The 15,547-nt window shown below is 41.6% G+C and overlaps 1 protein-coding gene across 7 annotated transcripts in view; it reads left to right on the top strand.

Annotated features, from left to right (window-relative positions):
• The window catches only part of NRP1 (neuropilin 1), a 158,049-nt gene that overhangs the window by 56,750 nt on the left and 85,752 nt on the right, over window positions 1-15,547 (top strand). For all 7 annotated transcript variants that reach the window (XM_037986506.2, XM_008002758.3, XM_008002755.3 and 4 more), the window contains exons 3-4: window positions 6,636-6,817; window positions 13,621-13,848. In XM_037986506.2, coding sequence (XP_037842434.1) covers window positions 6,636-6,817; window positions 13,621-13,848 — 410 coding nt within the window. The remainder of the gene's footprint in view (window positions 1-6,635; window positions 6,818-13,620; window positions 13,849-15,547) is intronic.

Below are 15,547 nucleotides of genomic sequence, written 5' to 3' on the forward strand. Positions count from 1 at the left end.
AGCTGCTCTGAAATTGGGCATTGCCACCCAGGCTGGTGGCAGTGCTGGTGGTGGTCAGGCCTTCCCTGGAGCTGCCCGTGATCAGGCCCACAGTGCTGGTGCGAGGAAGGAAACAAAATTAGCGCTACCGTGCAGCCCCCTCCAGGAGCCAACCGTGTTTCATCTCAGTCTTGCAGGCTGGGCTTTGTTTCCAGTAGTCACGAGGTCCCCGAGCAGGGACCAGGACAGCTCTGGCAGGAAGCCCATTCAGTGGGACTCACCAGACACCAAGACTGCTGCCTGTGTCTGTCTCTCTCTGTCACATATACTCACTCATGCACTGATTATATCATAAGCATTTTTTCACTGATTATATCATAAGCATTTTTCCTGTATTTAAAAACTTTTATTCAGCAATTTTTTCTTTTTGTTTTAATTTTGGAGACAGGGTCTTGCTCTGTTGCCCAGGCTGGAGTGCAGTGGCACAGTCACAGCTCATTGCAGCCTCAAACTCCTGGGCTTAAGTGATCCTCCCACCTCAGCATCCCAAGTAGCTGGGACTACAGGCACGAGTCACCATACCCTGCTAATTTAAAAAAAAAAAAAATTGTAGAGAATGGGTTAGGGGCTCTTGCTTTGTGGCCCAAGCTGGTATCGAATTATGGGACATATGTCTTTGATCCAGGACTTATTTTGTCTTATCTCTTGCAGTCCTTTCAGTGAATCTTTGTGCAAACCAAGATGCTCTAAGCACACAGAAAAATCAATCAGGTATTAGTTGATGAGACAATTGTCTAGCAACAATAACCAGTGGAAAAATGAATCATGCATAGTTAATGGCGAATTCTAAAGTAAGGCCACACCCATCCCCCTCCCCCCAAAATATGAAAGGGAGTAACAAGTGCAGATACCGGAATCAAGCTTGCCCCAAAGTAGGAAATATTAAAAGCATAAAAAGTACCTCATTCCTGGGTCTCTTATGCATTACTCCCCCAGCTCAGGGCTCTTTCTAGGGTACCACCTACTACTTGCCTTCCTGGGACCATTGTAAAGACTAAATTAGATAATACATGTGAGAACATGCTGACATGGAAATTCCCGTGCAATGTCAATAATTCTTGCCAGCCTTTCACAAAATAGGAGATCAAATCCAATTCATTTTAACTTTCCGGTCCTAAAAGTAAATATCACACAGAGCATCTCATTGATCCAGTGGTAAAATAAATAAATAAATAAATAAAAGCCAGTCTTTTATTCACTTCCAAGATAGTGTGTTTTTTTTTTTAACCAAAAAATGGAAAATAAGGCAAACAGGTATTGATTTGCTTATTTCTATATAGGTAGTTAGTGCTTTTCAAAATAACTTTTATGTGATTATGAAGGACTACTTGTCCATTGTAAAAATTTTGAAAAATACAGAAATGAATAAGGAACGTAATGTCACTACCCAGAGATAACCACCTAATGGCTTGGCCTAGTTAGTTCCTTCTAGCTTTCTTTCTGCATATGAATAAGAATTGAGAATATACTGTACATAGGGTTTCATATTCTGATTTTTCACTGATTATATCATAAGCATTTTTCCTGTTATTTAAGAAACTTGTTGAGCTTTTTTTTTTTTTTTTTTTTAATTTTAGAGACAGGGTCTTGCTCTGTTGACCAGGCTGGAGTGCAGTGACACAATCACAGCTCATTGCAATCTCAGACTCCTAGGCTCAAGTGATCCTCCCACCTCAGCCTCCCAAGCAGGCGGGACTACAGGCATGAGCCACCATATCCTGCCAATTAAAAAAAAAAAATTGTAGAGAAGGGGTTGGGGGTTCTTGCTTTGTTACCCAGGCTGGTCTCAAACTCCTGGCCTCAAGCAATCCTTTTGCCTCGGCCTCCCAAAGCACTGGAATTACAGGTGTGAGCCACTGTGCCTGGCCTGAACATGTTTGTTTGTTTGTTTGTTTGTTTGAGATGAAGTCTCACTCTGTTGCCTAGGCTAGAGTGCAGTGGCACCGGCTCACTGCAGCCTCTGCCTCCCAGGTTCAAGTGATTCTCCTGCCTCAGCCTCCTGAGTAGCTGGGACTACAGGCGCCCGCCACCATGCCTGGCTAATTTTTTGTATTTTTAGTAGAGACGGGGTTTCATCGTGTTAGCCAGGATGGTCTCGATCTCCTGACCTCATGATCCACCGACCTTGGCCTCCCAAACTGCTGGGATTACAGGCATGAGCTGAACACTCTTTTTAGTGACTGAATAATATTCCATGGTATTTGACATTATTCTGGGTTGTTTCCTTAGAACAGATTTCTAAAAAATGCTTTTGTTAAATAACAGGCTATGACTCTTTTAAGACTTTTCATACATTGTGATTAGAACATTGCAAGCAAGCCAGAACCATTAGGGGATGACTCTCGTGTAAAACCACTCAGAAACACAGATGCAGACTAATTGGTTCCTCCTAGCTCCACCACTGTATATTTTTATTTCCAAATCCTCTTTCTAATACTATGGAAGAAAAATCTGTTCTCTTTTGGGGGATACGTAAGTTAATTCTTGGACGGCAGCACAGCGATCGTTTACAGGTTGTTCAGTTTTAATAGCTATTAATGCCTCGTGCAAAATAAACCAAAGACCCACAGAAACACATTTTTGCAGGTGAAAATTGTGTTCGCCGACATCATTTCTCACTCCAGCTTATGATGTCAGGCATCATATTTCTCTGTTATTAATGTATGTATGCCAGTGGGGGGAGATCCTCTTGGAAGGAGATTAAAAAGACAGCACCACCTCAAATCCCCCTTCCTAATAATGTGAGAATGTCCAGAAGCCTGGGGAGTTGGTACAGTAGCTCACAGTGTCAGACAACACCCTGTGGAGGATTAGCTTCCTTTCCATTAACCATCTCCACCGTAGAGAGTCCGGGGTCATTTGTGCTTACAAGAGAAAACCTGACTTAGGCAAAGTCACTATTCATCTGTTCAGCACCGCATACCTATAAAGCCTCCGAAATCGCTCTTCAGTGACTGAATACATTTCTCACTTTCCCATCACTTTTCCCCTTACTTGGCCATTTTCCTAAAGCCATAATTCAAACTTTCCCAAAGAAAAAAAATAATCTCTAGGTAATCCTTTTAAGAATTCTTAGAAAGAAATCTTTATTCTTTGAGCACTCTTCTGGGAAACCTAACCTGTGATTACTGTTAGGATTCAAAATGTTTCACCACCCGCATCTACGTAGATAAATTGAGCCTGGGGGAGATACGGAGCCAGTAGGCTTTTAGCTTGAGGAGCGTGGATTCTAAAGCCAGGGACACTCATGAAAACAACGACCTGGTGGATTAAACCCCAAAATTGAAACTGTGGCAAAATACCTTTTAATTACAAAAGGGTTTAGGCAGAGATCTATCTTGGAGTTAGTTGGCAGTAAATGTTCACCCACTTCACCACTGTTACTATAGAATGGAAAAGGTTTAAGGTAGAAAATTTAAGAAAAATAATGGGAAGATGCCTAAATGAGGAGGGAGGGGTTGGTTATCTTCTGAATATTTAAAACATCCACATCATGTTTACATTCTGGGAGTGGTAAGCGGGTAGGGTGAGGTCTGGGGAGGGACCTTCCCCAGATGGGAGCCCTGTCTGTATGTGAGCAGAGAGAAAAACACCTTGCATAGAACGGTGGTGCCCTTTGGACCCATTCATAGCCTCCTTGGAACTGGAGTTTTCTTTTTCCAGAGCAGGGACCCAGACAGACAGAGGGGTCAACTCTCTGACCCCTCCTTTAGTTTTTATGAATTGAATTCCTCGGACCTAATTCCCAGCTCTCATCCAGCGTCTGGCACACAGGGAGTGAATGAGAGCCAAACAGGTGCCTTCATTCTCACCTTTGCCGGGCTGCTGTGCTGTCGTGACTGGGGATCCTGACATCCCGAGCAATGCCATGTTTGCCACACTGGCAACAGTAACAGAGCAATGTGCAGCCGGCTTCGGGATCAAAATTTGCAAACTCAGGATCCTGGGCCTCAGGCCAATGCAGTCTGGGTGCGTTGCAGTGGTGACACGTTTAGTCTCTAGGGAGGGATGCTGGCACACCAGTTGCATTCCTGGCAGCACGCTTGCCAGTGCGAAACTTAGCGAGCGGAGCTGGTATCAACTCCAGAGGGAGACACAAGCTGCTTCCTTAACTTCTTTGGCAATACTCCCCTCTGCAACTTGTGCGCAGTACACCCTCCTGAATATTTACAAGAGCTGCTATTTGTGATACTCTTTGGGGCCCTGTTGGATAGTACTTTGAAGAGAAGTGCTAAAACGATAGCAGCCTTCCAGTTTACAAATGTAACTATAGTATTCCTGAATAATTCAATTTCCTAAAATTGGCACTTAACTGTGCAATGACTTATTTCTTGCTGGGAAGAGATTCTAATCCCGCCTCCACCCCCCACTCACCACCCCACACATACTTTTAAAAATAGCTTTTACTTTTGCCAAGAGGAGCGCCTAGTATTTACTATTGGAGGATATGTGAATTAAAATACTAGCTCCTTTCCCTGTTGCAATCCATCGGCACTATATTAGCTGAGTTCTCTGCTACCTGAGAGGAACGTATCCTCAACGGAAATGCCCTTAGTTTTTCAGAATGCCTCACCCACCTCTCTTATTTGTGCTTGGAAGGCAACATGAGCTAGAATTTGGCCACTTAGTATTCAGACCATGTCAGGATTCAAGTAAAAAGCCTATATTGCAGAGCTGGATGCACCGTCGCCAGGCCAAACACAGTCAACAGTTCAAATCACAGTTAAATTATAAGAAGGCATGGGGTGAAACATGCAAACCTGCCTTGTCAATGAAGCAGTAGAGATAAAAGGAATTACTCCATAAATGCCAGCTTGTGGGGCTTTAATGAGTACAGAGATGGTGTCCTTTCCAGCTACATCCCATTGATTATAAAGGCTAGTTAAGATTTTAAACATAATGCTTTCTTCTTCCTCCTCCTCCTTTTCCTCCTTCCCTCCCCTCCTCCTCCTTTTTCTCCTCCTCCTCCTTCTCCTTTGTCTTCTTTTAACATGCAAAGCATTTCCCAAAGTATGGAGAAATGAACAATACCTCTGTGTATTTCCATAATTTTGCAAACGGACGGTAGTGTTAGCAGGCCAAGTATCTACTCCTGGAAGCATCATATGTAGCAGAGGAAATGCAGTTAATACAATAATTCACATATGTTAATGCTTAGTTCCATCAATGTCAGCTTTATTTTCTTCTTGATATACACAAAGCTGGCACACAGTTTTAACTGATGAGGTAATGTCATTTTTAATTTAGAGAGCCTTAAGCTGACCACTTTAACTAGTGATATCATGGTTGCAGTTGTCTCCTGAGACTTTATGTAAACATAAGTCATGCATCCCCGGCAGTTTGAGAAGAGATTGTTAAAGATGACATTGGGCATCATGAAGATTTCCCCCACTTTGATCTCTTTTAAATTGCCAGATACAGTTTATGTTACTGCCATATTTTAGCCATTCCTGAAATTAATATATCCCAGGACTTTTGAACCAAGTTAAGCACAGAAATAAAATAAAGGTTGGAAATGAATGCCTTGTAATGTTTTCATGTCATTTTTGAAGAAAAATGGAAGATGAATCAGATTCTCTTGCTCCTAGGTGACTTGGTAAATAAAAAGAGAAGAAAGAGCAAGCTACTATGAAATACATAACACCAAATAAACAAAAGCCTTCTTATTTTCCTAGGGGACACGAGTGTATTGGTGATGGCTTTGTACATTTTAAAGATAAATAAGATCCAAGTATATCTTATTTCCGTGTTAACTTTTGAGTAATATTTATGGTCACTTTCCTTACGATTTGCATCCTTAGTGTCATTATTAAGCCTGAATTTTAAATCTCATCACTTTTGTGGTATCAAGCGTTTCTTTCTCAAACAACAAGATTTCTTTAAAGACTCAAACAATGATATTACTTTAAAGATTCAGACTAGCGGGTATAAACAAAGTTATTTTCCATTCTTAACTAAACTTTTTCTTGGGAGAAATTACGCTCTAGGATCCAAGTGTCATTTGGGGGAAGATAATCTGTGTTTTAACCATTGGATGTGGCTACTGAGAGACTATTTTCAAAGAAGTCTGGAGTTTGGTGGAATGCAGTTAAATAGTAAAGAATCTGTTTATTATTCTGTGGCCATATGTTTAGAGGGTCGCTCACAGAAATCAAAGTATTGTTCATAGAAAGCTCCAGCCAGGAGACATTTTGAATTCATAAAAGAACTTCACAGTTTGAAAAGAATGCATAGCATTATGTATTGACACCCCACCACCATAGACAAAGGAACACAATTTAATAATAGAGGATTGTGCTCATGAGATTTTTCTTTTTCTTTTTAATTGGTTACTTTAACTGACATTGTCTGCAAGTATAATGGACACCATTATTCTTAATAGTTCTGTGTTGCCAGATGTATACAGACATGATGTAGTCCATTTTAATTATTTCGTTTTGCTAGATTTCTTTTTCCCTCCATTTAATGCAGTGATGAATGCAGATAGAACTTTTTTTTCCTGGCACACTATGCTAGATGATGCTGGTGTCTAAGTTATTGAAATTAAAAGGGCATTTCTCACCAACCTAATGTTTTCTTCCATGTTTGTGTGTTAGGTATGACTACGTGGAAGTCTTCGATGGAGAAAATGAAAATGGACGTTTATGGGGAAAGTTCTGTGGAAAGATAGCCCCTCCTCCTGTTGTGTCTTCAGGGCAATTTCTTTTTATCAAATTTGTCTCTGACTACGAAACACATGGTGCAGGATTTTCCATACGTTATGAAATTTTCAAGAGAGGTGAGTGAATAGCTTACAGTAGAATAAGGATGACTAAAAGTTCATTTAGGCCGAGTGCGGTGGCTCACGCCTGTAATCCCAGCACTTTGGAAGGCTGAGATGGGTGGATCACTTGAGCTCAGGAGTTCAAGACCAGCCCGGTCAATATGGCGAAACCCAGTCTCTACTAAAAATACAAAAATTAGCAGGGCATGATGGCGTATGCCAGTAATCCCAGCTACTTGGGAGGCTGAGGCAGGAGAATCACTTGAACCTGGGAGGTGGAGGTTGCAGTGAGCTGAGAGCAGGCCGTTGCACTCCAGCCTGGGCGACAGAGTAAGACTCTGTCTTAAAAAAAACCCAAAATTTATTTAACCTTGTTTGATTTCACAAAAGACAAAGTGAAAAGAAAGACAGGAGTAATGCTTTTATCCTTTTTTAAAAGATATATCCTCATTATAAAAATGTTGGGAAGTACTTTAAATAAGGTTAAATTACCCATTGTATGGAGGAAGTGTGCTTAAAATTGAAAAAAAAAAATGTATTTCAGCAATCAAAATTTCACCAGTCTGAAGTGCTGGCCAGTGTTACAAGGCAGCAGTCTCCAACCTTTTTGGCACCAGGGACCAGCTTCATGGAAGAAAATTTTTCCACTGACAGGGTTGGGGGATAGTTTCAGGATGATTCAAGCACATTACATTGATTGTGCACTTTATTCCCATTATCATTACTTTGTAATATATAATGAAATAATTATACAACTCACTGTAATGTGGAATCAGTGGGAACCCTGAGCTTGTTTTTCTGCAACTAGACGGTCCCATCTACAGGTGATGGGAGACAGTGACAGATCCTCAGGCATTAGATTCTCCTATAAGGAGAGCGCAACCTGGATTTCTTGCACACACAGTTCACAAAAGGGTTTGCGGTCCTATGAGAATCTAATGCTGCAACTGATCACTGATCTGACAGGAGGAGGAGTTCAGGCAGTAGTTCCAGCGATGGGGAGTGGCTGTAAATACAGGCAAAACTTTGCTCGCCTGCCACTTGCCTCCTGCTGTGTGGCCCAGTCCCTAACAAGCCACAAACTGGTACCAGTCTGCGGTCCGAGGGTTGGGGACCTCAGTTATAAGGTATACACTCCGTAAGCTTTTTAAAAAGCATTTATTCTTATCTATCTTCTTTAAAAATAGGTTTGATCTATTCTTGAAGTTTCATTTCTTTCGTTAAAAATGCGTCAGCCAGCCATGGTGGCACGTGCCTGTAATCAGTTCCAGTTACTTGGGAAGTTGAGGTGGGAGGATTGCCTGAGCACAGGAACTGGAGGCTGCAGTTGAGGCTTGATTATGCACAGCACTCCAGTCTGGGTGACAGAGTAAGAAGAGCCTGTCTCTAAATATAAATTTAAAGATAATTTAAAAGTAATAAACAAATTAACAAATATGTAAAGTTATCTGGTTGTCACTGTTTTTAGCAACAGCCTATAAGTTCCTTTCATGTGTGAAATTCAGCCTTCCTATTACTTATATTTTTAAGTTGGCATTAATGTCTAGAAAACCAATCCAGGGACGGAGGATCAAGATTTGAATGTATTGTCTTGGAATACAGAAGAGAAAGCTTGTTTCGATAGAAAAAAATCTAACCACATCAATTTCAAAAGCCTTCGGTCTTCTGGGTTCGTGATAACTGAGAAAAATTTAAAGGGGAGTTGTTAGAGGCTCCAGGAAATGTTGCGACAACTTCTTTACCTTTCGAAGATATTTGGCTCTGACACCATAAAAACAGGCATAGATGGAGAAAACTTTCAGAAATTTAAGGACATAAGTACTTAGAACACCTTTTGTATAGATAATAGTATACATATGACATCAACATAAACAGATGATGAATGTACATATTTTTAGTGATGAAAACTGTTTGACTTGTTATAGAAGTCATATTATATGTGTCTGTATATGTACACACACACATCTACACCTGCTTGCTTACCTGTATGTGGCACTATCAAAGACAAACGTGTCAGAAAAAGGGCTAGGAATAGCCTTTTATTTTCAGTTTTCTTAGAGATCTGAAGACAGTTGAAGGAGAAAGAGAATCTGTCACTAACTCATGAAGAATTCTTTGTGTTCCTTCCAAAGGAACTCAGCTCCCTACGTATCTGTGAGTCTCAGATGTACCAAAGCTTCCTATCCTACTCTCCAAGCCCATGCTTCAGATTTGAAGTCTTCTTTTGTTCTTTCTCTTCTTGACTTCCCACATCCAATATGGCATCCACTGCTTTTTAATTTTTATCCAAAGGTCTCAAAGATTCTCAGCTTCTTTTCCATGTCACTGCCATTAACCAATTGGCCCCAGTTGTGGCCCTCCCATGTGACTCTATCCTGCTCACAGCTTCTCAAACAGGCAGGAAGCCACTGCCCTCAGAACGTCCACAGAGGGTCTCTGTCACCACACTGGGCAAGATTGAGGTCCCGCTCAAAACTTAGCATCAACTGCATAAAAATCATTAATATAATCATTGACGAAAACCTACACACACACACACACACACACACACACACACACGTAAAAGCGCAGGTCATGAATGTTTTTTCCTCAAAAGCTGTTTAATGATATTGTAGAATTCATGGATCATTGTTCCTTTCAAAATATAGCACTTCTTTCAGGATGCAGCAATTTCAAGTTTCCTGAAAACACATGAATTACACTAATCATAGTTTAATGCAACCAGAATGGCCTTGAGGTTTCCGGTGTGAGATCACAGTTCTGAGACATTTAGGCCATTCCAGAGTCCCTGGGTTGCATTGCTCTAGGATCATCTTTGCCTGACTGTCAACAAGGCCAGCCCTGCTTCTTCCTGCCCTCTTGGAGCCATGTGGGACTGCCCTAATTCTCCTCCTAAGAGCCCCTCTTTTCCTTCTACATGTCTCTTCCCAGATGCTGAAACCTTAGGCCACCAGCCCTACCTTTATTTCCAATGGCCTAAAGAGATTTCTCTAGGAAACCCAAGCCTCCCCACTGATCTCTGTTCCCATCCTTCCCTTGGTCTTCAGGCCCAGACGCCGGAAGAAGCTGCTGCTGTTTCCTATGGGTCTCAGTGCAAGGGGGCCGGGGGTGGCAGGGGTGCCATTTACTGAGAGCAGACTTGGTCACTTGATATATGTTACATGATTGAGAGTCTGTGCATTTAATAATAATTCCAAAGAGAGTCTCTTGACAGTTATTATTCTCCATCCTTATTGTCCTTGGCAACTAAATGGTGGCATTCCTTATAGCTATACAAGTTACACCTGTTCTTACAAGTAAAGAGGAAAGCTCATGTTCACTAACTCCAAATGCCTGTGTGAGTGCCACTCACTCCTAGGCACCCAGGGCTGCTGGCCTCACTCCTGCTCATCTCCTGTGTTGTATATTCATCTCCTGTGTTCTCAAACTGCTGTAAAGAAATACCTGAGACTGGGTCATTTATAAAGAAAAGAAGTTTGATTGGCTCACAGTTCTGCAGGCTGTGCAGGAAGCATGATGTTCACACCTGCTCAGCTTCTGGGGAGGTCGCAGGAAACTGACAATCATGGCAGAAGGTGAAGGGGAAGCACATGTCACAGTGGCCAGAGTAGGAGCAAGAGAGAGAGGGAGGGGAGGTGCTACACGTTTTTTTGTTTTTTGTCTTTTGTTTTTTGAGACGGAGTCTCGATCTGCTGCCCAGGCTGGAGTGCAGTGGCTGGATCTCAGCTCATTGCAAGCTCTGCCTCCTGGGTTCACACCATTCTCCTGCCTCAGCCTCCCTAGTAGCTGGGACTACAGGCGCCCGCCACCACACCTGGCTAATTTTTTGTATTTTTAGTAGAGACGGGCTTTCACCGTGTTAACCAGGATGGTATACGTTTTTAAACAACCAGATCTCATGAGAACTCACTTACTATTGCAAGGACAAGGCAAGGAAGGGATGATGCTAAACTATTTATGAGAAATCCACCCCCATGATTCAATCACCTCCCACCAGACCCTACCTCCAACACTGGGGATTGTAATTCAACAAGAGATTTGGTGGGGACACAGATCCAAACACTATCATATGTATTCACCATGGACTTTCTTAACCCCTTTTCTGCCATTGTCCTTTCGGGAGAAAGTGTTTCTTCAACTATAGTGAACTGAAACAACAGTGAATAAGGAAAATATGAAAACGAATTTTGATGTGTAGTGGAGAAAATAGGAAGCTACAGAATCTTTAAATTAGAAGAGATTTTATTTTGCAAATTCTAAAGTTCGACTCCCGTTTGTCATGCACAGAATTTGAGAACCAGAAAGATTGAGAGGCCACCCAAGTTTACCCAGCCGGTGAATGAATCTCAGGACTGGAATTCAGGCCTCCTGGGGCTCCATCCAGTTCTCCTCCATCACCCCATGGAATGTCCCCATGTTTTGTCAAAATACACAAGAAAACCTGGGATCACTTCCATAGCATGACAAGGGCAAAGTGAAAGCACCGAAATTCACTTGCTTTTGAAAGTATGACCTTAATTCCTGTCATTTTTTTTCTCAATAAATCTTAATCTGAACTGAAATATTTTATCTTTTTTAAGAAGGAGAAAATATCAGTATCTGCATGAAATCTTGCTGTTTACTTTGGCTTATAAGAATGTAGCCAAAGCATTTTTTTCCCCAGGGAGGAGTTTGGAGGTCTCCAGCATAACCGTTTCTACACTGTGGATATAAAATCCTAAAGGGTCCCCAATAGCATATGTGTACATATGTATTTTTTTTTTGTGGATGAATGACTCAAATTAGCATAGTCGCTGTCATCTCAGAAGCCACCAGAGTAATTTAGAAACTAAGATTATAAACCATACAGCACATGTTGTAATCTCTACCTGGAACTGACCTTGCGAATTGCTACATGTTACTAACTTTTGAACCAGAATCAGATAGATAAGCATTTGTAGCACTCAAGGTGAAGGGTGAGCCGTGTCCAAGAAGGTTTGAGAGGTATTTCAAATAAGTCAGACCTCTGCAGACCAGGTTTACTGTGCCCATCTAAGAATTCTTCTGCATCTGCAATGCCATGGATCCATGGATAGTTGATACGCGCATGAGGAGGAAAGAATTGATTTGTTTTCTCAACAGGCTGCCAGATGCACTCCGTTGGTATTCAGCCTCCTGACCCGAATCACTAAAACTAGAGACCTACTAGTTAACTTTAATCTCTATTGATGTCTAATGAGTCGCCTCTAGTTGCCTGGCACTTTGGGAGAATGTTCAGTTAAGACCAATGTCAACAAAGCACCTTATTTAGAATTGAATCCTTGCACGCCATTGCCAGGGCCCCATCACTTCTGCCCTCAAACCACTGTGAGAAAATGGTGCAGGAAAAGAGTTGTTGAACTGAACACCCCCAGATTTGATCCTGAAATTCAAAAGGGTAAAGACTTCTCTGATTCACAAGAGTCTCAAGTGTAGCTATTTGAAGATCATAGCAGCAGGTGGTATTGAGGGACTGAGTTGATGTGCTCATGTTGGTAGAGAAGGCAGTTTTGGGATTTTTGTTGTTGTTGTTGTTGTTGTTTGTTTGTTTTTTGAGGTGGAGTCTGGCTGGCTCTGTCACCCAGGCTGGAGTGCAGTGGTGTGATCTCGGCTCACTGCAACCTCTGCCTCCTGGGTTCAAACGATTCTCCTGTCTTAGCCTCCCAGGTAGCTGGGATTACAGGCGCCCACCACCACGCCCAGCTAATTTTTCTATTTTTAGTAGAGACGGGGGTTTCCCTATGTTGGCCAGCCTGGTCTCGAACTCCTGACCACAGGTGATCCGCCCAGCTCAGCCTCCCAAAGTGCTGGGATCACAGGCATGAGTCATCGTGTGCACCCAACCGAGAAGGACAGTTTTTGAATTGTGTAGTGAATACCACCCTATGCTGGTTACCATAAATTGAAATTGGAGTCATTCATACAGGCATAAGGTCAACCTGCACTATATGCATGGATGCTCTTGACCAATTTCAATGACAAATCACCATAATTTGTAAAGTCTTGGTGGTACTGAACAGTCATTAAAATTACACATTATAAACATATGCATTACACACACACACACACACACATCTATTAACATGCAATTTTAGAACGACGTACTATACTGTGTCTGATACTTCGGGGAAGGTTAGGATGTCAGCATTGATACCAGGTGACTTCCGGCATCATGGCCTGTAATCACAGTTTATCGTGCCCTCACTAACAGCCACACTTTACCGGCCCACCTGTGTCAACACCACTCAGAATGAGTCACTCACCCTTGGTACATGTACGAATTACCTTTCACATTTCGTTTGTCAAAGAGGCATAGGTCACATCTGGCAGAGTTACTGAGTCACTGGTGTAGGAATCTGAAACCCCAACTGCCTCCACTGAATTCTCTCCCTCATCATTATAAATGTTCTATTTCACCAATAAAGGGCTGTCAGCCTCAAGATTTAAAGATTTAAGCTTGAAGGGGCTATAATTATTTCTCTAGGGCTCTGTTGAGATTTCTGCAGCTTACTCATTCATTGTTCCCACATGATTTTATATTTGTCATTTTTTTCCCTGCAACAGCAGAAGTCTTTAAATTGCTCCATACAAATGGAAAGCTAAGGTTAACACAATAAATCTGAACTTGACTTTCCATACCCATTTTACTAATAGGAAAAAGCTGACTAATGCATGATTAGAACGGTGGTTATAATGGTGGGCTTTTATTAGAAAGATGTTCTGTCTTTACCCAGGTTATTTCTGGGGGAAGTTGTTTAAGTGGGATTTTCACTTTACTCTTTTTTCTCTCCTACTCATAGGTCCTGAATGTTCCCAGAACTACACAACACCTAGTGGAGTGATAAAGTCCCCCGGATTCCCTGAAAAATATCCCAACAGCCTTGAATGCACTTATATTGTCTTTGCACCAAAGATGTCAGAGATTATCCTGGAATTTGAAAGCTTTGACCTGGAGCCTGACTCAAATCCTCCAGGGGGGATGTTCTGTCGCTATGACCGGCTGGAAATCTGGGATGGATTCCCTGACGGTAAGAATGACAAGAAGCACCTCAAAAAGGGAAGGTTCTGGAGGAAGGGCACCAGGATTCTTTTACAAGAGTCATGATACATGCATCATTTTTTTAAAAATGCTCAGAAGGACACTGGAAAACAAAGCAAAACTCTCTTTATGCAGAGCAGTGATAAAATGTTTGAGCTCAAGAAGACCTTAGTAATTATCTAGTCCAATTCCTTCAGTTTATAGATAAGGAAGCTGAGGCCATGAAAGATCACGAAAAGTTCTTGTAGCTATTTTTGTGATATAATTGAGGTGAACACATAGTTTTTCTCGCTAAAGTATTTTGCTCATCCACTGACCTGGCTACTCATCATTAATTCACAGATTGTCAGAGGATGGGCTCTTAGTAATTCCATTATATCAAAGCACTCATTTTAGAAATGCAGAGACTCAGGACCTGAGAGGTTGAGTACTTAATAAAATTTTAAGGCTAAGATATGCATCTATTATGCTACAGAATAAAAATTTGGAAAAGGAACGAGAATGTTTGGGCATTCCAAATTTAGACAGTTTCCCTGTACATTCTCTACAGATTCTTCATCTTTGGGAATTTGAATCACCTCATTACATCATCATTATTGTCTTTGACCTATCATCTAAATGCATTCATATACCTAAAAAGTATTTCTTGAGCATCTGTCATGTACCAGGCACCATCCTAGCCCCTGTGTAAGCAAAACAATGAAAGGTGCTGCCCTTTGGAGTTTCTCTTCTGCCAGGGAGAATGAGACAATAAACAATGCACATTACAAATAAATGAATTATGTGTGTGAAGTGTTAGAAGGTGAGAAGTGCTGTAAACAAATCTCCCCAAATGCAAGCAAGAAAAAGTAGAGCAGAGTCAAGGGATGAGAAGTTAGGAGGGGGAAGGTATAGGGTGAAATTTTAAATAGGGTGGTGATGTTAGACCTTTTATTTATTTATTTATTTATTTATTTATTTATTTATTTTTGAGACAGAGTTTCGCTCTTGTCACCCAGGCTGGAGTGCAGTGGAGCGATCTCGGCTCCCTGCAACCTCTGCCTGCTGGGTTCAAGCGATTCTCCTGCCTCAGCCTCCTGCGTAGCTGGGATTACAGGTGCCCACCACTACACCCAGCTAATTTTTTGCATTTTTGGTAGAGACAGGTTTTCACCATATTGGCCAGTCTGGTCTCAAACTCCTGATCTCAGATGATCCGCCCGCCTCGACCTCCCAAAGTGCTGGGATTACAGGCATGAGCCTCCGTACCCGGCCGAGGTTAGACCTTATTAAAGAAAACAACATTTGAGTGAAGATTTGAAGGAGGTGGAGGAAATAGCCATGTGGACATCTAAATGAAAGTTTTCCATTCCACTCTTGTGAATTAGAAGGTGAATGGCAAAAATACACAGCGAAATTCTGAACAGTGAGGGATAATATCCAATAATTTTTACAGCTGCATTGCTTGTCTTGTGTTTAGTCTGGTTTAATATTAAGATTTCTCTAGAGAACACACATTACACAGATCAGAGAGGATGGCTTCACCATCATGGAGTTAGGAGATGTATAACTATCTGTAAAACAGAGTCAGATACTATTCTCAAAAGAATATTTAAATACATTGTACATAAAGAATAAAGTAAAATGTAGACCGGGTGCTGTGGCTCATACCTATAGTCCCAACACTTTGGGATGCCAAGGTGGGTGGA

This window comes from Chlorocebus sabaeus, chromosome 9, assembly GCF_047675955.1.
Source record: "Chlorocebus sabaeus isolate Y175 chromosome 9, mChlSab1.0.hap1, whole genome shotgun sequence".
Classification (NCBI taxonomy): Eukaryota; Metazoa; Chordata; class Mammalia; order Primates; family Cercopithecidae; genus Chlorocebus; species Chlorocebus sabaeus.